Source organism: Squalius cephalus (assembly GCF_949319135.1).
Source record: "Squalius cephalus genome assembly, chromosome: 23".
NCBI lineage: Eukaryota > Metazoa > Chordata > Actinopteri > Cypriniformes > Leuciscidae > Squalius > Squalius cephalus.
The window spans coordinates 10,894,181-10,911,905 of NC_137144.1; the positions used below are offsets into that span (position 1 = coordinate 10,894,181).

A 17,725-nucleotide genomic window follows, 5' to 3' on the forward strand; every position below is an offset into this window, starting at 1 on the left:
TGTAAAAAGTTTGATGACAAACCTTGATGTTGGCTTAACAAAGCCTTATCTTAAAGTTTGAAATAACTTTGAAACGCTTGTAATTTGAAGATTTTACTCAGTCAATAAAATGTGAGTAACATGTTCTTGCACATTGCTAAAATGTTTTAGCAAGTTGCTAACATGTTTTAGCACATTGCAGGCAAGATTTAACATGTTCCTAACATCATTTAACACATTGTTAACATGTTTCTAGAATGATTTAGCACAATGCTAACATATTTTAGCATGTTGCTGTCACTATTCCTGAGATTTTGTTCATGAACTCTTATTTTAATATTCTTTTGTCTTGTATTGCCTGTGTTCAGTTTTTACATTCAATAAATATATGTTTCAATTCAATTTACAAAATAGGTATTTAATATAAGTATACTCAATCATGCTGATGACCGAACAAAACGAACAAAAACCTGGCCTTTTCTTTTAGATGATTTAGACTCCATTACTTTGGGGTAAGACACTGGAACTTTTTACTGGAACGAGAGGCAGACCTATATAATCACATTCATAGGGAATCTGGGCAAGTTAACAGTCAGTCAGGCATGAGCGGCTCCAGTCAGTGAAAGCACCGCTTGAAAGCACCCACACACCTGTGATGGTGTTACTTTGATGAAAGAAACTATGCGCTGAAGTCACTGTGCCAGCCTATTAACACGAGAGGCCGACTTCAAACACGCTCCTCAGAAAACAGATGTTTGAGGTGCGTGTGAGGATCTGACAGGTGGTTGGTTGTTTGTTGTTGTTTTCTTTCATTTGCCATGGGCAACCAGAGGATTTTGATGAAATGTATAATGTTCTATAATTTGAACTGTTTCATGTAACTTTGAAACAAAAAACAGGCAGTAAGCCGTATGCTAGTTTAAAAAGTAGTGTAGATTGAATGCAAAAATGCATCCCAGGATTGTGGATTGTCGCTTTACTGCATAGAAACTGTTAGAAAAGGGGGACAAGCTTCAGTGGGGTTCTATATAGAACCCTCGGGTTCTTGACTCAATCTTAAAGAAGGCTTTATGCCAAAAAGGTTCTATGTAAGGCAGTGGTCTCAAACTCAGTTCCTGGAGGGCCACTGTCCTGGGGTGCGTTTCCCGAAAGCATCGTTGGCCAACTATGGTCGCAAGTTCATCGCAATGTCCATTGAACTCTATTGGTAACGACGGAACTTGCGACCATAGTTGGCCAACGATGCTTTCGGGAAACGCACCCCTGATCCAGCTAATCAAGGTCTTCAGGGTTACTATACAGGTGCTGGTCATAAAATTAGAATATCATCAAAAAGTTGATTTACTGCAAGAATTCAACTTAACAGGTGAAACTAATGTATTATATAGACTCATTACATGCAAAGTGAGATATTTCAAGCCTTTATTTGTTATAATTTTGATGATTATGGCTTACAGCTTATGAAACCCACGAAATCAAAATCCCAGAAAATTAGAATATTACATGAAGTCACACAGTAATTACACAGTGATACCATGGTCATTGAACCAGGTTTTGGTTATTTTGGCAGTGTGGGCAGGTGCAAATCCTGCTGGAAAATGAAGTCAGCATCTCCATAAAGCTTGTCTGCTGAAGTCAGCATGAAGTGCTCTGGAAATGTCCTGGTAGACGGCTGCGTTGAGTGGACAGCACAGTGGACCAACACCAGCCGATGACATGGCTCCCCAAACCAACACAGACTGTGGAAACTTCACACTGGACTTCAAGCATCTTGGATTGTGTGCCTCTCCATTCTTTCTCCAGACTCTGGGACCTTGGTTTCCAAATGAGATGCAAAATTTGCTCTCATCAGAAAAGAGGACTTTGGTCCACTGTGCTTTATTAAATCCAGAGTCAACGCAGTCGTCCACCAGGACATTTCCAGAGCACTTCATGCTGACTTCATTTTCCAGCAGGATTTGCACCTGCCCACACTGCCAAAAGAACCAAAACCTGGTTCAATGACCATGGTATCACTGTGTAATTACTGTGTGATTTCATGTAATATTCTAATTTTCTGGGATTTTGATTTTGTGGGTTTCATAAGCTGTAAGCCATAATCATCAAAATTATAACAAATAAAGGCTTGAAATATCTCACTTTGCATGTAATGAGTCTATATAATATATTAGTTTCACCTGTTAAGTTGAATTCTTGAAATAAATCAACTTTCTGATGATATTCTAATTTTATGACCAGCACCTGTACACTTCCAGGAAGGTGAGTTAAAGCTGTTTGGAGCTGAACTCTGCAGGACAGTGGCCCTTCAAGAGCTGAGTTTGAGACCAATGATATAAAGAGAAATGTCAGAGAAAAATAATTAAAAGGATTATTTGTTTATGTATTTTTAGTAATAATGCATGTTTACGAACTGTTTAATTCATAACATTTAATAAAAAAAATTTAAAAAAAGAATTAAAACATAATTAATTCATTAAAACTAAATCCGTGAAGTTATCTCATGATGGGAAACATAAAAGGTTCTAAATGCGCTTGACAAATCCCTTTAAGGTCCTATAGAGAACTCTTTCTTCTAACACCGTGTACAATTCAGACGTATTGCGATAAGATTCCAGCGACAAACTATTTTTCCACACCAGATGTGACGCGACTTTGAGGGGCAACAAAATCAATCAGAAATCACAGCCAATCAGAAGAGCATTTGGGTGGAGTCTATCTACAAGTGCACTGCACTTGCAACAAAATGGATAAGCACTTCCATAATTTAATAAATACAACACCAATTTAACATTAAAATACATACTGAGTAGCTGAAGCAGTCTTTGTCATAGAATACACTTTGTTCACATTGAGTTGACAGTTTGGACATTCTTGTTTCCTTTAATTTATTTTCAAGATCTGAGATGAATTATCCATTGTCACTTTCAGTATGGTAATTAAGGACTCAAATTAGAAACTTCTAACATTCAATAAAGCACATAAACAGTACCTGAGATTATCATTGTCATACTACTCTGTATGATGTTTTCACAGACACCATCTGCACCTCTTACTATTTTCTGTTCATTGCGAAGCCTTGAATTAAAATCTATGTAATCTGCCCAGGAGCTGCCGGAAAGGAATGCCAAGCACATTCCACAAGATTATTAAGAAGATTTTCAGCAAAGCATAATGACTGAACATCAACAATCAGTCAATACAATTCAATGCAGAATAGCCATGCTTATTTACAATAAAGCTTATTGTATGAGTCTAGTTCAAAAACTCTTGCACATGTTGAAGCGATCTAAAAAGTCTTAAAAATGATTCATGTGTATCTAAGCCAAGAGTGAGCTTCTAATCTCTGATCAGGGATAATTACAAAGTGGCCCTAGACGACCTATTTGTGCTTTGAACAGGTTGACTCAGACAGCTGTGTTTAACTTCACACATATAAAATATGTGGTATGTGTGTGAGGTCCATAATGTTTCTTTGATTAAAAGCAAAGCACTATGGTGTGGGATATGACATAAACCCTGTTCCAAAGGCATGCCCTGCTGAAAATTCTTCAGAGATTAGGTAATGATGAGAGACCAGCTGTGCCGCCCACTATACATGTGCACATGTCTTTGGTTGAGAGAAAAGAAGAGAGAAAGAAAACTAAACTGACATTTTGCTAAGTCCAACCTTACTGTCAATGACATGACGCTCCTTTTTTTCAGATATGTAAATCTATTCAAAAATACATTATGTAATCAGATTACTTTTTTCATGTAACTAGTAAAGTAATGCAATACTTTTAAGTTCACAAAAAAAGTTTCGTAACTAATATATATATATATATCCCATGATAAGGATTATTTTCAAGAATGCGGGTCATGTGCAACAAACTTCCGTAATTGGTTTATATATAAAAAATATTTTATTTTTATATAAAAAGAAATTATATATATATAACGTCTCAATTTTTTTTTTTTTTTTTTTTTTTACCATAAATAATATATTTAAAAAGGTTTTTTTCAATATAATGGTTAAGATGTGTTCATGTTTTCAATGTGTAAGGAAAATACGTTGTTACTTTTTACTTGATGGTTACACATGTTTTTCAAAACCATATGAAAACAACATGAATACAAAGATTGCATTTCAAAGAACATGGCACTTCTGTTTTAAACTAAATTTTTCCTTTTATTTATTATGGACATTCTTTTTTGACCCAAAAACTAAACAAAAACTGCAGCTGTTTACATGTCGGTCAGACGTCTCCTTCTGTCTACTCTATGTGGACAAGCTCTTGGCCAGAATAAGCTGCAATGAGAACCAGACATGTTGCAAGTCCACATTTCCATATTACATATGGAAATCTGCCAGGCAACAAAACAAGCTTAACAAATGCCAGGTGAAGTGCGAAGTATAGAATGACGTTGATACTTACAGGCTGGCCTCAGGTGGGTTCACACTGTCCTGAGGGGACCCGGCAGATCTAGACAGGCTGTGTTGATTGCGGAAAGCCTCCCGTGCCCGACGTCGCCTTTCTCTCTCGATCTCCTCAGCATCTTCGACACTTCGCTGGGCCGTCACTCTGCAGGAAAAGAAGTGAGAATGAGAAATGTTATACAGAATACATTTTTCTTTCTTGACCCAGATGAGAATCGTGGTCGAATGATAAATGACCCCCTAGCCTAGAGTGCTGTTGACTATGATACATGGACCTCTTCAAGAAATCTCCAACAATAGTTTGTTTAGTCCCTTGTTTGAGATTTAGAGCCGGTGGAACATCTGCTCTGGCATTCGACACCGCCAATGCTTGAGTGACAGATGGGATGTCTATGCAAACTCACACTCAAGATACTGAGGCATCTCTGTGTTTATCTAGCCTGTAAACATACACAAACATGCTCTTCGTGTCTCCTACACTTTGAAAAGTAGGCCAAACGAACTAATTTAATTTGCCACTTGACGCTTTATTTACCAATGTATTACTGTAACTTTGCTCTTCCTAGATCATAAGGGGGTCGATGTTTTTGCAAAAAATAAAATTCTATAATCCTTTACTCACATTCCAAACCTGTATAACTTTTTCTTCTGTGGAACACAAAGGAGATATTTGGAAGTTTTTGTGTTTTTTTGTCATCCATACAATGGAAGTCATTGGGCTCCAATGTTGTGTAGATGCCAAAATATATTTTTTGTGTGTTCTGTAGAAGCAAGAATATCGCACAGGTCTTGAAGGACACACGAGAGTTAGTAAATGATTTTTGGGTGAACTATCCCTTTAGGCACTCAGTCTGGATTGTGGATCAATGAAGGGTGAACACAGGTCACCAATGACCCTCAAAAGAATTTCAGGCCAGATTACATCTGAGGTCACAGGTTGCTCTAATGGCTTTACAAATTGCCATAAAAGCATGTCGACTGATCAATATTGTCTCATCGACATTCAAAAGAGGTTTCAGCTTGATGCCATTTGTGAACGTTTTTATGTTCCACAACTTCTTATTTCGAGTTTTTTATTGATTGATCTACATTATATAGTGGTGCTTCAAAGAACCAGAAAACAACATGTTGAAATGAAGAACTTGTATGTAACACCGTGATATTTTTAATTGCCAAAGAACCACACAGCAACACAAGAATCCACTCCTTGATCAAAGGACCCTATTTAAAGAGTCATTGTTGAAGAAGAAGAAGAAGTTCATTGTTCTCAGAAGGTTCTGCTGACTAGCAGATACGCTTTGCTGCAGCAAAAGTCTTACTTTAATGTAGGAATTTTACTTTTTGGAACTGTTTTCACTAGCAAAGAAAAATATACAATCTAACTGGCTGAATTTAGTTTTAAATACAAGTTACAGAATAATAGTTTCTTATTTATTGAACTGTTAGAGAAAAGCACTTGCAGCTGGGTCATTCCCTGTCAACTCAACAAGAGGTCCTTGATCGGCTAAAAATGTGTTTTTGATATTTTTTTCTGGTGAAAGAAATACATAAATGAAGAAGAAAGGCAAAATATTAAATGTCATAGATGTAATCCACTCTTTTGTAGGGGGAGGGGGTGGTCAAAATGACAAATATCTCTGAAACTGATTCAAATACAGATTCTTATAAATAAACTTTTGAGAGCAAGTTATGGTGCCTTAATTCGACCATTTCACTGTATCTTTGGCACTGAGATTAGTTCTATGCAATTGTTTTGATAGAGAGAAAAATAATACATTTCTAGTTTCAACATTACATAATATTCTGATATTCCCCTTTAAATACAATAAGTATCATCTGTGTGCAAAGTGACTTTTGTGAATTTAACAATTTACTCTAAGTGCCATATATTGAGATCCCAATATCTCTGAAATTGAACCATCTAGGGTCTTAAAAATATGGATTCCAAAAGAAAAGTTTGTTAAAACCCAAAATGTAAAAGTATATTAAGAAATATTTAATACATCTTGAGTTACAGGCATGCAAATTACTTTTTCCCATACACCATTTCCCTAAAGTCAACAGATTTTACTAATAGACCTGTGAATCTCTGTGTACAAATAAAATAATGATGCTACCATCTTTCTCAAGTAATTTATACCCCCTTGTAATTTAGCTCCAAATCTCAGGTGAAAATTGTCATTTTGTTTGTCTTTCCTCAGAAAAAAATATGAACAAAATCAAAAAATTGAGCTGGGGAAGTTTCTGAAATTTGGTTGATTTGACACGGAATCACCCAATTATACTTGCAATCGAGATGTACCGAATATATCAGCATGGCTGCAGTTACCTGTGGCACTCTGCCTTCAGCAATACTGGTACAAACCAGTTTAATCATAACCCAACTACATCTTGAAACCAACCATACAGTTTCACAAAGGGCTTATGGCAGGATCTGATCTGTCACACACAGTTCCCGTGCCTCTGATTATAGGCTGTTAATCACTCAGACGGGATTACTTCATTTTTTGGCAGAAGCCACTTGAATGATGTAAATCCTGCCAATGATGTCATTCAACATCAGATTTATTTACCACTATCAGTCTGATTATGTAGCCTTTTCCCTTTATGTCTGGAAATACCATCTTTCAATAGTTATGGAAGTGAAAACAGATTTTCAGTCATGGTGAGCGTATTGTCAAACACAGACTGACAAAATGTTTCTGAATTAAATGGAAACAATAAAGTGGGAGAGAAAGAAAGGGAAAAGCAAACAAGAGCCTGGCTTATATTCAGCATGTATCACCTCCCCTGACTATGTGTTGACTAAACTTCCATAGCCTGGTGCCCTGAGGCAGAAAAGATTTGGGAAGCTTGATGGATTGGGAAATGTTTTTCGCCATTGTTGCCTGCCCTAATTTACCACAGCCAAGTCTGGTCTTGCAGAACACAAGATGAGCTACATGGGTCAGTCACAAATGGGTCACATGGAAGTTGACCTCCGACCTGAGTTTCCCTTTTCAGCTGTAAGCCTTAATTATTAATGTGAAATCAGTGATCAGTAAATACCAATTGTCTGATGCATGCTTTCCAGACAGGGTGTCATTATCATTATTGGAGGCATGTATGACTTCCATTGTTCTGTGGAACACAAAAGAAGATATTTAAACTGTTTTTGACCATATAATGAAAGTCAAAAGGGTCCAAGACAACCTATTTTTCATATGTTTTAAGTTCATATGTTTTAAAAAAGAAAAAACATAAAGGTTTGAAATAACATGAGGGTGAGCAAAAGATTTTTTGGGTAAACTACCCCTTTTAAAGCCCTGTTTACACCAGCAACTAAGCAACTGGAAGTTGATTTCTGGCAGCGTCAGTGTGAGTATGCTCTCCCGATGCTTCATGGGATAGTGTGCACTGGAATCTTGCACTTCAGAATCTTGCCAGAAGTGAAATCTGCGTACTTTTTGCCTTTTAGAAATTTATTTAGACATACTACTTTTTCATATACTGGTTTTAACCAGAAGTATGCACATTTGAATGCAGCCAGAGCTTTTATTTTTGGGTTAAATAAGCCCTGTTTACACGGACAGAAACTGGAAGTCGTTCATTGTTCAATAGAAGACAAGACAATACAGCGATCAGGTTAATGTTACTGGGATTTACAGGGATTTCACTGTTCTAAACTATGTGTCTCTGCCCAGTGTCCACATAAAAATTGTGCATAGAATTAGATTATTGTGAAATTCAAACAATAAATGTTGTTTTGGGACTGTTCAATGTGGAGTGATATCGCTACGTGAACACTGATGTAGAAACACCTAGCCCTGGTTGTAAGACTAAACCTGACATAAACTGTAAACTTGTCCCTCAAATCTGATTGGTTGATTGGAATGTTGTTCCAGGATCAACAAAGTTGGTGATCCAGGAACATGTTGTACTCGGTGAAATCAGGTTCACCTAAAAGGTCCTAAAAAAGTGTGTGAACAACAAATGTTGTGTTACATTTACCTCAGCAAAGTCATTCAATCCTGTTAGCATGAACAAAAAAAACTGTTAGAGAAGCATATCCTTGTTTTGTGTTTGTTTACAGGGTAGCAAATCCTTCTGTTTGAGATTTGAATGATGGATACTGTTATTTTCTTCCTCTCTCATTTTATATCTGAATTGAAGGGCAGCTGTGAGGTTTATTGCCTCTGTGAGTCAGATGATGTCATCCTAAGGACAGATTTAAAGAGCAAAGGAGAGTTATTTTCCCAGGCATGTTAGTATCTTCCTGCTGTCAGTGTGTGGTCACATCACTGCAAACCTCACATACATTTTCCAGTGTTCCCTAAACGGCTGAAGACATTTCAAAGCACTGATCTAAGCTGTGGAAAGTGCGCCGTTATGAATCATGAGGATTGTAACATCTGTAATTATGTCATTTTATCGGAGAGCTCTAAAAATGATTTATTTTTTTAGCACACTATAAAATGAGAGGATAGATTCCTAAATTACTTACACTTAAAAATTAAAGGGATAGTTCACTCAAAAATGAAAATTATGTCATGAAATTACTCAACCTCGTGTTGTTCTAAACCTGTATGGGTTTCTCTGTTCTGTTGAACACAAAAGAAGATATTTTGAAGAATGTCGATGTACCCCATTGACTTCCATAGTTTTTTTTTTTTTCCCACTATGGAAGTCAATGGGGTCCATCAACTGTTTGGTTACCGACATTCTTCAAAATATCTTCTTTTGTGTTCAGCAGAAGAAAGAAACTCACACAGGTTTAGAACAACACGAGGTTGAGTAAGTGATGACACAATTTACATTTTTGAGTGAACTATCCCTTTAAGGTTCCAAAAGAGGAGTTTTTACACACTTTTTATTTCCCCAAAGTTTTTAAAAATATTTTTTTTTCTTAGTGTGAAGGACATTTAAAAAATCTAATGAATCTAATGAAATCTTTTAGTTTTAAAAAAGTTTTATTTTAATGGTGAAGTTCAATGGATGTTAAAGGTTCTTTATGGAACAATAGATGCCAAAAAAGAACTTTTAGTTTTAAGAGTGTAGTGTGCATAATAACATGCAACAAAAAGGCTCTGGAATGGGATTGTGATTGATTTGCAAATAGTTATTTTTTAGTAGATTTTTTATTTGAAATGTATAGTTTTTTTATATGTATATATAATGTAGTTTATGTTTCTCTGTATTTCTATGGCCTAGGAGTTAGACACATTCTAATTTCAAATGATTGACATTCTAAAATATATATACTAACCTGAATTTTACCTCTTATCTCTTTTCTCACTGCCTAGAGCCTATCTTTAGTGGCTCATCTTACCCCACTCCCCCTATACGTCTTTAATGCTTAACTAAACATAACACAGTGCCCTCAGTGTTTATTCTACTCTGTTGCCTAAAACCTTCGGAAAAGCATACTGCCACAGGGATGGTAAAGTTTATTCCCCCTTTCGGTCAAACGGCTAAGCCTTCTGCATTCCAGCAGCTCTTATCAGAGAATCGTAAATAGAAGAGCTGCTCACGTAAAGTCCACAGATCGGGGGATCACGGCTTTGACCACAATGAGAAAGATGTTTCGTGCAAGATACAAACATTAGTGTAAAATTTGTACATTACAGAATCAACACCACAAAACCAAAAATCTAAAACGATTTTGCGGTAAGAGTCAGTGTGTACTGTACAATCTGTAGAGTTTGTAATGGTTTTCAAAACACTTTGACAAGTGTATACAAAATACTGCATGCACAGTGTTGCAATTGACATATCCGGAACGTGTCGCAGCAGTTCTGATGAATGTAGGCCGTTAATAGATAAAGCAGCTTGTTGAGTGTGAGAAAAAGCTGATTTTTGGCATCTCTGAAAAGCCTTGGGGGAATAAATCCTGTCTGCCATTAATGCAACCTGTTTGTGTTTGACAAAGCACACCTGATACACCTCAAATCCTTTCTGTACAGAAGTGAAAAATTGTTTTCCTGATTTGTTCTCACAAAATGTTTTCTTTAGTCAAATCAACTTAGATAATTTATGTGGATCATAACATACTATTTTGAGTTTCTGTTGATTCAACTAATCTCCTTCATTGCATTAACTCAATTATTTTAACTTCAATTAACTTAAATTTGTAAGGCAACCAGGTTACTTACTTTTAGCATTAGCATTAGTTAAACCAATCATTTTTGTACACATCCTGAGAGGTTACGCTATTTTTGTCCTTTTACAAATTGTGTGTCTTATCTTTAAACCACTCCTTTTGTGTTTCATGGGAGAAAGACAGTCATGTGGGTTTTGAAAGACATGAGGGGTAAACAATGACTATCATGTTTAGGTGAGCTAAGCTTTCTGTGACAAATTTTCGGGGGAATTCTGAAAAGACCGGTTTATGTTTGTACACTCAAAAAAAAAAAAAAAAGTCCCTTCATAGATATGACACATTTAAATTTTGGTTACTTTACTTAAATATATCTAACTAGGAGTAATACATGTTTAATGAGTTTTAACATAAAATATTTAAATAGTGTCATTTATACAATTTATTTAAGTTTGATCAACTCAGTTTAATTAGATTAAGGAAAGAGGATCGCCTTCTGTGCATGCAAAACAGCTGGGTAGTTCACCACTGGATTTTTTGGTGTTTAAATTAGTACATTGTGAAATGCCAGTTTCATTGTTTACAGTAAATAAACCTACAGTTTACTATCTAAATTATAGTTGGCTTGTAACACCTTTAGAGATAACCGGTCATATTGATGTGTGTCATTGCCAATGAATGTCAACAGGTCACATCTTTAATTAGGTGCCCTCAACCCTCTCCTTCCTCCCTTCTCCTGTCTCGTCATCTATCCACAATCCCACAGCACAAACAATAAACTTTCACCTGGAACCCTGACAAAATTCCAGCTCATAAAAGCCACAGTAAACGACACATCATGCATTTCTCTATAAAGACAACAAGGCATGAAGGTGTGACAAATTGCTAGAATGTAGTAAAATGTGCTTAGAGTTAATTATTGTATTTTATATACTATATGTAAATCTATCTTAGTACGTGTTCAGGCCTTGTTTAGGTGTAAACATCTGTTTTTGCCTGTTTGTTAAGCAATCATAATCACAAAGTTGGCATTTACATACATGTCGTTTTAGCTAACTTTATCAGCTCATATTAATTGAGAGACATTTGTGAATTGAGGGATTATCCATATTTTAAAATTCTGTTGCGCCAAAACTCATTTTTAACTATTAAAGACAAATGACTTAATGCTTATTTAGATTTTTTTTTTTATCAAAATAAAATGAAAAAATGAAAAAACTAAGAAATAACGACCAGTTAAAGGACCTAAGAAAAACAGCTTCTGTACAATTTAACCTAACATCTTAATGTTATATCAACTAACCAAATACAGACATTTCCATTACCCAAATGTAAAAAGTTAATATCTTCCCATAACAAAGGATGACAGGTTCTTAAAGAACACAACATGGCATTTAATATATGTGCATTAAATATTTACATTCAAACATCATTACCCACAAAACTGGCATTAGCAATTGCAAAAGAACAATGAAAACAAACTATATGTCCATCATCACACCTGAGATCCCAGCTGTAAACCTTACATTTGATGCCAAAGTCTGGTATACAAATTCCTCACCTCAAGAGGTTCTGCAAACCTTGCTTGCTGGAGTTTCGTCTCATGAATGCACTTGACATTGTTCTTTCTTCTCCGAGCTTCTTTTTTTTTTTCTGAGATGTTTTGAATTCCGTGGAATCTGATTCACAAAGACTCCCTCACGCTCTTTCCTTGGACGCTCGGCTTTTGAGGAGAGATCCACGCGGCACTCGGTCTCGTCTCAGAGACTGGCTTTAGTCACACACTGTCCCCTCCTCCTCTCCTCCTCTTTTTTTTCTCTTTCCTGCATGTGGTTCTCATTGAGAGAGCTCAGACCATAACCTAACATCTTTTCCCCCTCCTTTTCCCTCTTTTTCGGGGTCATGTGGCCGTCCCAGGGGAAAATGTAAGTTGATACCCCCCACCCCATGCTATGAATCCAGCCCCCCCACATGACCCCCGTCCCAAACCCAGAATTCAGCCTTTCTTTTACTCTGTTTACATTGGTAGCAAAGCTCCCAGACATGCTTACAAACAAACTTCAGAAAGAAAGTTTGAAATTTCAGAAATTTTTGATTCTCCCCATTGCTTTTCTCATATACTTGCAGGATCAATCAATCTTGATGATGACATAATTACACTACCATTCAAAAGTTTGGGGTCAGTATTAAATTTAATTTTTTTGAAAGAAATTAATACTTTTATTCAGCAAGGACACATTCAATTGATCAATTGTGTCAGCAAAGGCAATTATAATGTTACAAAAGATTGTATTTCAAATAAATGCTGTTCTTTTGAACTTTCTGTTCATCAAAGAATCCTGAAAAATAAATGAATCCTCAAGAATATAAAGGAGGGCAACTGCTGAAAATTCAGCTTTTCCATCACAGGAATAAATTACATTTTAAAGTATATTAATATCGAAAACAGTTATTTTATATTGAATTATACATTTTTTTCTGCATTTTCATCAAATAAATGCAGCCTTGGTGAGCTTAAGAGACTCCAAACTTTTGAAAGGTATGTTTCTTCAACTTTTTTGCCCCAGGTGTTGATTTTTACTAAAATAGATTTTACCTTTTATCTTTTTGTTATATGAAGGTAACCATTAAAACTTGGAAACTTTTTATATGCATTTACATTACATTTCCATTATGCATTTAACATTTTATCAACAGAGGAACAAAAGACATTTGTCACAGAGGCACATCATTCCTTCATTTACGTTTGCTATTTTTTTAAATGAATTTAAAGAATTTAAAATAATTTAATTGCTCTACTCTTGTCCCAGACCCAGACTTTCATATAAAACAAAGATAAATATTATTTTGTGTGTGTGTCCTTACCAGTCAAGCTGCATGTTTGTCAAATTATGCACAAATGTGTGAAAATGTTATTTAGTTAGGATAAATACTTATTTAGGATATGAAATGCTATAGTATATGATAATACCTTTCAGCAAGACAAAGAGTCAGCCATTTTATTCCTAAAAAAATCATTTCTATCACTGTCATTTCCACTACAGAATACCATTAAACACAAATAAAAAATTTGAGATGTGGTAGAAGTGACATTGTGGTGGGAAATATTCATTATTAAAAAGAAAAAGAAAAAAATTTATTTTCTAAAAGTGCCAAAATGCCCACATTTTAAGAAACACAAATACAGGGGTTTCAGACGAAACGTTTCAAAATACACTTTTTTACACTATGGGTGATTATGTGTTTTTTTTTTTTTTTTTCATTTGACAATGATCTAGAAATGGTGAAATGGTGACCAGTCACAGCACATAAATATAACATTTCCTAAAACATTCATTCATCTTATTAGACTATTATATTGTACTATTATCACCTTATAGAATATTGCTTGCTACATTCTTTAATGGTGAATTGTGTAATTTTCCCATTGGTCGGAGAAGCCGGTTTCCCTGCCCCAAACTCATGCCATTGGTTCAGCCATTGTTATGTTAGGTAGCTCAAACAAACAGAGCAATGTTTTGTAACCACCACAGTCACACAGTGTTTTCAGAAAATCAACCAACGAATAGCTTATTTTTAGTTTTCTCTGCATATTAAACTGACATTTTAAGCAGAAAAAAAATTACACAATTCACTTTTAATTGTCAAACTAATCAGCATGTTTCTAGCAGATTTCAAAATCAATATGTTTACACCCTCTCTGGTCTCATCTACTCTCTGGTTCACCACACACAGACACATTCACACACATAAACACATCTACTGAAGCAACAGCCTTGTTAACCCGGTAACTATGGTAAACTCTGCACCATTCAGGCCTGTATGACTGTTTAGGTCTCTCTCCAGACAATAACGGCACTCAGCATTTGCAGTCCTCAACACTTTACTGAGCCTTGTTTAACAAGTCCAGCCCTCACTTAAACACTGACCCACAAGCCCACACAGAAGAAGGGGAATTTGTGGATATCAGGAAGAAAGAAAGTCCTCCCGTTAAGTTATCTGAAGTTTCTATTTGAGTTTCTATGTAGTTGCCATATAGGATTGTGATGATGTTTTGAATTAAAGGAATAGTTTACAAACCCCAAAAAGGAAAATTATTTTGCTTAAGCTTGAGAAACACCCTTTACAAAAATAAGTATACTTCATATTAATTTTATTAAGTATATTTTTAATTATACTTTATGTAGTAAATATCAATGTACTAGAAGTATGCTTGTAAGTGTACTATTTCAATAATACTTGGGACTAAATTGGCCCCCTTTTTAGTGTGTAAAATTATACTTGTAAATATACTTTAAATGTAACAATAGTAAACTTTCAGTACACAAATAGTTTACAACTAAGTTTTTCATTTGTACTGCAACTATATTGTGAACTTATAGGTATACTGATAGTTTACTAATCAAATACTTGTTGCACATTTTTTAGTTTATGAAAGTACACTTTGAAGTCAAGTCAAGTCATCTTCATTTATATAGCGCTTTTAACAATGTAGATTGTTTCAAAGCAGCTTTACAGAGATAAACGTATAATTTATGGTAACAGAGATTGTTTTGGCTTTATAGCGGTTCTTTAGTAAAGTTATTTTCCAGCTAAGGTTAGTTATGATTGATTCGCTTCCGTCGCAACAATCTTTTGTTATTAAATTAGGGGCCGCTAAGACGACACCATTCTCTCTACACAGACTTTAAACGCGAACCTGTGAGAAACGCTGATGGCGTTCACATGCGCATTAAGAATTGGTTCTGTAGTTATGTGCGTTTGAATATATGTACGCAGGTTACCTCGGGATAAACAAAGACACTAAAATTAGCGTAGATGCCATTCTTCTTATGATGTAACGAGTACATCAGGATTTATGGGAAGTGTTCCCGGTTCCAGCTGACCTAATCTATGCAGCCTAACACTGAATTATAGAAGTCTATAATGTATTATGTGAACGCTAGGTCAAAGAGATGTGTTTTTAGTCTAGCTTTGAACTGACAGAGTGTGTCTGCTTCCCGGACAATGGTAGGAAGGCTGTTCCAAAGTTTTGGTGCTAAATAGGAGAAGGATCTACCGCCAGCAGTCGATTTTGTTATTCTAGGTATTATCAACTGGCCGGAATTTTGAGATCGCAATAGACGTGAAGGACTATAATGCGTTAAGAGCTCGCTCAAGTACTGGGGAGCTAAACCATTTAGTACTTTGTAAGTAATCAGCAATATTTTAAAATTTTAAAATTTAAAATTTTAAAAGTTTAATAGGGAGCCAGTGCAGTTTTGACAGAACCGGGCTAATATGGTCATACTTCCTGGTTCTGGTAAGAACTCGAGCTGCTGCGTTTTGAACCAGCTGTAGTTTGTTTATTAAGCGTGCAGGGCAACCACCCAGTAGAGCATTACACTAATCTAGCCTTGAGGTCATGAACGCATGAACTAATTGTTCCGCATTTGTCAATGAGAGCATATGACATAATTTAGATATATTTTTAAGATGGAAAAATGCAGTTTTACAGATACTGGACACGTGACTTTCAAATGAAAGATTGGTATCAAAGAGCACACCCAGGTTTCTAACAGACGACGTAGACTTAACAGAGCAGCCATCAAGTGTTAGACAGTATTCTAGGTTATTACGTGAGTAAGTTTTTTGTCCAATAATTAGAAACTGTTTTTTCAGAATTTAGAAGTAGGAAATTACGAGTCATCCAATTTTTTATATCAGCTATGCATTCCGTTAATTTTGTGAATTGGTAAGTTTCGTTAGGTTTTGAAGAAATATAGAGCTGAGTATCGTCGGCATAACAGTGAAAGCTAATGCTATGTTTCCTAATGATATCTCCTAATGGTAGCATGTACAGAGTGAACAGCAGCGGTCCTAGTACTGAGCCTTGTGGTACGCCATACTGAACGTGTGATCGATGAGACATCTCTTCATTTACTGCTACAAACTGATAACGGTCAGATAAGTATGATTTAAACCATGCTAGTGCAATTCCACTAATGCCAACCTAATTTTCGAGTCTATTTAAAAGAATGTTGTGGTCGATAGTATCAAATGCAGCACTAAGATCGAGTAACACTAATAGAGAGACACAACCACGATCGGATGATAAGAGCAAATCATTTGTGACTCTAACGAGAGCAGTCTCAGTACTATGGTACGGTCTAAATCCTGACTGGAAATCCTCGCAGATATCATTTCTTTCAAGAAAGGAACACAGTTGTGAAGATACTGCTTTTTCTAATATCTTTGACAGAAAAGGTAGATTCGAGATCGGCCTGTAATTGACTAATTCTGTAGGATCAAGTTGCGTTTTTTTAACAAGCGGTTTAATCATAGCCAGCTGAAGTATACACATACCCATACATAACATACTTATTGTTTTCTTTACAAATCAATATTTTCAAACAATGTAAGTTTATAAGATAGTAGAACTACTGTATGTGAAAAAGTATATAGGCTGTACACAACAACAAGCTTAGTATACTTAGAATACTTAATCATACTTTTAAGTATATCTCGATTGAGTATAGGCCAAATATACTTGGTATAGGCCAAATATACTTGGGGCCCTATCATACATCTGACATCCGTTTATACATCCGTTTATTGCTAGTTTCAGCCCGACGCAGTTGTCATTTTCACGTCCTGCGCCACATTGTTTAAATAGCAAATGCATTTGCACCCATTTGTGCGCCCATGGGCATGCTGGTCTGAAAACGAGGTGTGTTCAGGTGCACTGTTGGCGCGTTGCTATTTTGAGGCAACAACTGAAACAGACTGCGCCATTGAGCAACAAAACCATTGACCATTGACTGCACAACTCTCGTACATTCTCCTTATTACACAAAAAGGGATGCGCAGCAGCACACAATCTAGCCAAATATTAAAAATGAAAGGATCACAATGTAAAATATTATTATTGTGAACATAAAGATTTGGTGAAATCTGGCTTGTCCCGGAGATGGTCTGCTTGCGCTTTAACCTTACGCACGAGCAGATCCGTTACCTGCGTTCAGTCTTTCCGCTTGCAAATTCCGTCATGTAAATAGCAATCCGCCATGGCGCGAGCGCAACTGGCTTTTAAAGGGAATGGGAGATGAGACTCTGGTTGGTTTATTTCACGTTATGCCCAAAACACACCCATTACTCATTAAGAGAATAGGGACAACCCTTTTAGACCATGTGCTGGGCGCGCCGACCATTTTTCCTGTCGTTAAACTAGCATAAGTGGATTTGGACACGCCCTAACTGACCATGCGCTTAGA

General features: G+C 36.0%; 2 protein-coding genes across 3 annotated transcripts in view; both read right to left on the minus strand.

The window, feature by feature from the left end:
• Window positions 1-12,260, minus strand: part of lsp1a (lymphocyte specific protein 1 a) — a 40,970-nt gene extending 28,710 nt beyond the window's left edge. For both annotated transcript variants that reach the window (XM_079859962.1, XM_079859961.1), the window contains exons 1-2: window positions 12,034-12,260; window positions 4,395-4,541 (exon numbers count right to left, since the gene is read on the minus strand). In XM_079859962.1, the coding sequence (XP_079716088.1) occupies window positions 4,395-4,541; window positions 12,034-12,092 (206 nt within the window). In that variant the 5' untranslated portion in view covers window positions 12,093-12,260. The remainder of the gene's footprint in view (window positions 1-4,394; window positions 4,542-12,033) is intronic.
• LOC307151803 (troponin I, fast skeletal muscle-like) overlaps window positions 1-17,725 on the minus strand; it is a 181,469-nt gene that overhangs the window by 144,577 nt on the left and 19,167 nt on the right. The window lies entirely within an intron of this gene.